The following is a 4,279-nucleotide window of genomic DNA, read 5'->3' as shown; positions in this document are numbered from 1 at the left end:
GGGGAAAAAGTGTAATTTACTTTGAAGGCCGGATTTTATAACGCTGTGCATGCAGTAGGCGTTGGACTGGAAGTACCGGAGACCGTAAACGGTTTTGAAAACTTCAGATCAGAATCAAGATTTTTGCCGGAAGTCCCCACGGAGAATAACTTTGCGGTAGAACTCTTCTTTATACATCCATGGGTACAAATTCAGATAAATTTGAACACATAATGAAATATGAACCCCGGTTTGATGATTGACAGGTCACAGAACAATGGGAGCTATCTACCCTTACCCACAATTTAAAGTAAGTCACACAGACTATCTCCTCTTTACTCTTCTCGCAGCAAAATGTCAGAACAAAGTGAAAAACAAACAATGGCATAACATATTATTAATATGTCAGGTAGTAATAGATGTATTTATTTTCTTCTCAGTGTACCAGAATGCGAAGTTTATATGTTAGTATTTCTAGAAATCTCCTGGGGGAGAATCCCCCCAGACCCCTCTGGGGGGCCTTTTTATGTTATACAGTTCAACTTTGATTCCATCATTTCATTAAACCTTTTTTAAAAGCATACTTTAGTTCTGTGAAGGGATATATGCACTGTACTTCACTTTAATTAATATTGTGTGCTGAGAAGCGTATATATTACGGCGCAATTTTTTTGTTGTTGAATAGAGTGGTTCAAAATGTCGGGTCTCGATCTATTGACTAAGGAAAAAGTGGGTCCCAAGGCCTGACCAGTTGAGAACCATTGTTCTACAGAGTACAATGCCCTGGTTTTAAGTCAACTAAGGAGGCATACAAAACAGGATGAGGTTGACTGAATGTAATAAGAAAAACTAAAAGGGACATTTGACACGGGACTAAAACTAAACCAAAAAAGTAGCAGACAAAATGTACACTCCTGCTCTGAGGTGAACAGTCTCATCTTGATGATTTCTTAGTAGCTCAGTCAAAGTTGCTGTTCTTTTCTTCTTTCAATACCAGAGCCCACCTTTGTTTCCATGGCTCAGATGCCAGAGAGTGATCTGAGTGAGGAGGGAGATGATGACAAGGTCTACCTGTTCTTCAGTGAGTCCGCTGTGGAGTGCGACTGCTACAACAAACTGGTGGTTTCCCGCGTGGCCCGGGTCTGCAAGGTGAAAAAGAGTTTAGCGTGCATGCACTTATTATTTGTCGCAGGTCCATTTCCCAAAACGACCATAACATATAAACAGCACTTCCTCAGTGGCGCTCAGTCCGCTTTCCGCTGCTTGATTGTGCATCCCGTTTCTCTTTGTGTATTTTCCACTTGTCAATGTGGCATTACAAGGTTTTTTCTGTGCTCACAGGGGGATCTTGGAGGTCTGAGGACCTTGCAGAAAAAATGGACATCCTTCCTGAAGGCCAGGATGGACTGTCCCGTGTTGGAGTCTAAGCTGCCGTATATTATCCAGGACACTTACCGCTTGTGTGACCCGCAGCAGCACTGGAAGGACTGTTGGTTCTACGCCATCTTCACACCCCAGTCGTACGTTTGAATCAACAAACGTGTTTGTGTTTGAGGGAGCAGGGTCTCTTTCTCTTTAATGGGCTTTGGCACACCACTTGGCTCACATTTCTTTGTGTGTTTCAGGGATACATCAGGCCTGTCTGCAGTGTGTGCGTACCGCGTGTCAGACATCAGCAAAGTGTTTGCGATGGGGAAGTACAAGACCCCAGTCCCCGTAGAAACCTCTTTTGTTAAGTGGGTGATGTACAGCGGAGATGTCCCCGTCCCTCGGCCCGGAGCTGTGAGTCTGCCCAGAATTCAACGTGTGTGTGCGTGTGTTTAAAAACAAAGGCAAAACTCAAAAGGCAACTCTTTTTTTTTTTTTACAAGTGTCCCAGCAGGAAACTGATTCCTTTTGTATTCTGACTCCGTTGTTCTCTCTTTTCTCTTTCCTTCCCCTCTTCCCTCGCCAGTGCATAGACAATGAGGCTCGTAAAGCGGGCATAAATCAGACTCTGGACCTCCCAGACCGGACCCTTCAATTTATCAAAGATAGGCCCCTCATGGACCAAGCTATCCAGCCAATAGGGGAGAAGCCTGTTCTGGTGCGAAGGGGAGCCACATTCACACGCATCATAGTCAACCAAGTGCAGGCCGCAGACGGAGAGAAGTACCATGTCATGTTCATAGGCACAGGTGGGGGTTTCAGTTCAGCTGACAGCCACTTCCTTTCTTTATTTCCCTCTGCTGCTTTTGATATCATCACAACAGTGATAAGTGTGAGGTCATGTGTCAGTATATAAATAAAGCATATTTCTATATTTCTATTTAAAAAGAGGAAGGCACAATGCTGAAAGCAGTGAACTACGATGACGAGATGTTCATCATAGAGGAAGTGCAACTCTTCCAGCCTCCAGAGCCAATCAAGACTTTGAAATTCTCTCATGTCACGGTAATTTAAAACTCTTTCGTAGCCCTTATAAATATGTTTGCTTCTTTAAATAATTGAATGTGTGTGTTTACTGTATATAACGGTAAAGCACCAACATCAGTGTGATGGCTCTGTGTTTCTGTGTGATGTCTCACTGTGTACAGGGTCAGCTCTATGCGGGCTCAAACTCGGGGGCAGCGCAAATACCGCTGGCCTCCTGCTGGAGGTCCCTATCCTGCATGGACTGTGTTCTAGCCAGAGACCCATACTGCGGCTGGGACAAAGCTGACGGGAAATGTGTCGTCCTTTCTGATGTGACACGGTAGGCTTCTTTCCCAACATGAAGTACATGCAGTGTCGATATCTGGTCTATCAAAACTAAATGGTCATTCTTGTATCCTCTGCTTTAGAGAAATAATCCAAAGTGTGAAACAAGGAGATGCCTCTCTGTGCCCTGATGCTGGTGAGTTAGTGTACACTACCACTTTAATAGAAATACTGTAAGAAATATTGATATTATAAGAAGTGGATGCCTGTTGCGACTTTCCTGGAAGAACTGCTGTATTAAGGCACAGCTAATGCAAACCAAACATTTTCCCAATAATGCAGCTTCACATTCAAAAGAATGTACAGCTAAAGTTTACTTTTATAATCTAGAAGTCACAGTAAATGCATTATGTTTCTACTATTGATCATCAATAATGTGTATGCAAAACATCTGTAACTGTTTTGCGTTTTTGGAGAGCAAATATGGAATTTTTAATAACCAACTCCTTTATTTAAATGTGTTTTGATGCCCCCAGTATCGTAGGAGGTGTAGCATTAACAGTCACCGACAGTAAAGAGGGTGTGGCCAAATCACACCAGAACAAAAACATGAATTACTGCCAATTTTAATCTTTTACATAACAATAATTGAGGTGTATTGTGGATTGGTAAATTTAAATTGTGTGTAAGTGAAGGACCTGTTTTGTTTTCAGATCCTGTGAAACCTATGAATAGGTCCTTCTGGCACGGAGGAAACCTGAATCTCCGTTGCCTTCCACCCTCCAACCTGGCAAAGACCAGCTGGGAGTGGGCCGGCCGGCCTCTGACCCCTTCAGCTCGCATTCAGGTTCTACAGGACGGACTGCTGATCCTGAACGCCACAGAGTCCGACAGTGGTCGGTACCGCTGCCTGTCTGTGGAGCTCTCCAAAGCTGACCAGTACACGAGCACCGTGGCAGAGTACCAGGCTACAGCCCTGTCTGACCCGGGGGACACAGGGTCTACCCAGGCTCAGACTAAAGGCCACTCTCTGGCTGGACTGCAGGTCGTAGTCGGGCTCCTTGTAGTTTCTCTTCTTGCCCTTTTGGCTTGGAACTTTTACAAAGGCCATCTACCGCTGCCCTGGAACTGCAGAAAGAAGAATACAGAGCAATCCCAAGAGACCCCCGAGCAGGGGGGGCTGAACTCCAAAGTGACCTACCAGGATGCACCGGGGCCCGTATCGACAGAGGGCAAGCCCCTGGTGTCTGGAACAAACAACGGAAGAAATAACCACACTGGAGGGGAGGCCGCTGTGGAGAATGAGGACCCCAAAGATTCTCTGCAGTTTATTGATGACGAGTACGAAAATTCAAAATGACAAGCAAATTAAATGTTCCATCCTGCGCAACTAAAGTTTGAGAAATGAACAAGAATAACGCAAACTATTTGTTAAGAGGCAGAACTACTGGATTCATGAGTTCAGCTCCAACGTTTGAGAGAAATCTCAATTTATGGGACTATAAAACATTCCAAGGGATTGAAACTTGTTTTGAGACACCTAAAGATTATGCGCATTCACACCGCAGTACTTTTCCCACAAAGGTTCATGAGAACTTAGTTCATCACAACTAAGTACAGA

The 4,279-nt window shown here is 44.4% G+C and overlaps 1 protein-coding gene across 1 annotated transcript; it reads left to right on the top strand.

Annotated features, from left to right (window-relative positions):
- Nucleotides 1-890: 890 nt before the first annotated feature.
- LOC104955839 (semaphorin-4D-like) lies at nucleotides 891-4,273 on the top strand. The gene is made up of 8 exons (XM_010783229.1): nucleotides 891-1,128; nucleotides 1,321-1,499; nucleotides 1,605-1,761; nucleotides 1,934-2,156; nucleotides 2,297-2,412; nucleotides 2,556-2,713; nucleotides 2,802-2,854; nucleotides 3,372-4,273. Exons 1-8 carry the CDS (start codon nucleotides 994-996, stop codon nucleotides 4,016-4,018), a joined length of 1,668 nt encoding a protein of 555 aa, XP_010781531.1. The 5' UTR covers nucleotides 891-993; the 3' UTR covers nucleotides 4,019-4,273.
- Nucleotides 4,274-4,279: the final 6 nt, after the last annotated feature.

Source organism: Notothenia coriiceps, unplaced genomic scaffold (genome assembly GCF_000735185.1).
Source record: "Notothenia coriiceps isolate Sejong01 unplaced genomic scaffold, NC01 NC01_scaffold00024843, whole genome shotgun sequence".
NCBI classification, from domain to species: Eukaryota; Metazoa; Chordata; class Actinopteri; order Perciformes; family Nototheniidae; genus Notothenia; species Notothenia coriiceps.
Note: the sequence above shows the minus strand (reverse complement) of the source record. Positions and strands in the feature narration are given on the sequence as shown.

Bases quoted from the DNA above. Each gene is read 5' to 3' on its own strand.
- LOC104955839 (XM_010783229.1), top strand. From the start codon at position 994: ATGGCTCAGATGCCAGAGAGTGATCTGAGTGAGGAGGGAGATGATGAC. The intron at 1,129-1,320 runs GTGAAAAAGAGT...CTGTGCTCACAG, and splicing joins GCGTGGCCCGGGTCTGCAAG to GGGGATCTTGGAGGTCTGAG. The intron at 2,157-2,296 runs GTGGGGGTTTCA...CTATTTAAAAAG, and splicing joins TGTCATGTTCATAGGCACAG to AGGAAGGCACAATGCTGAAA.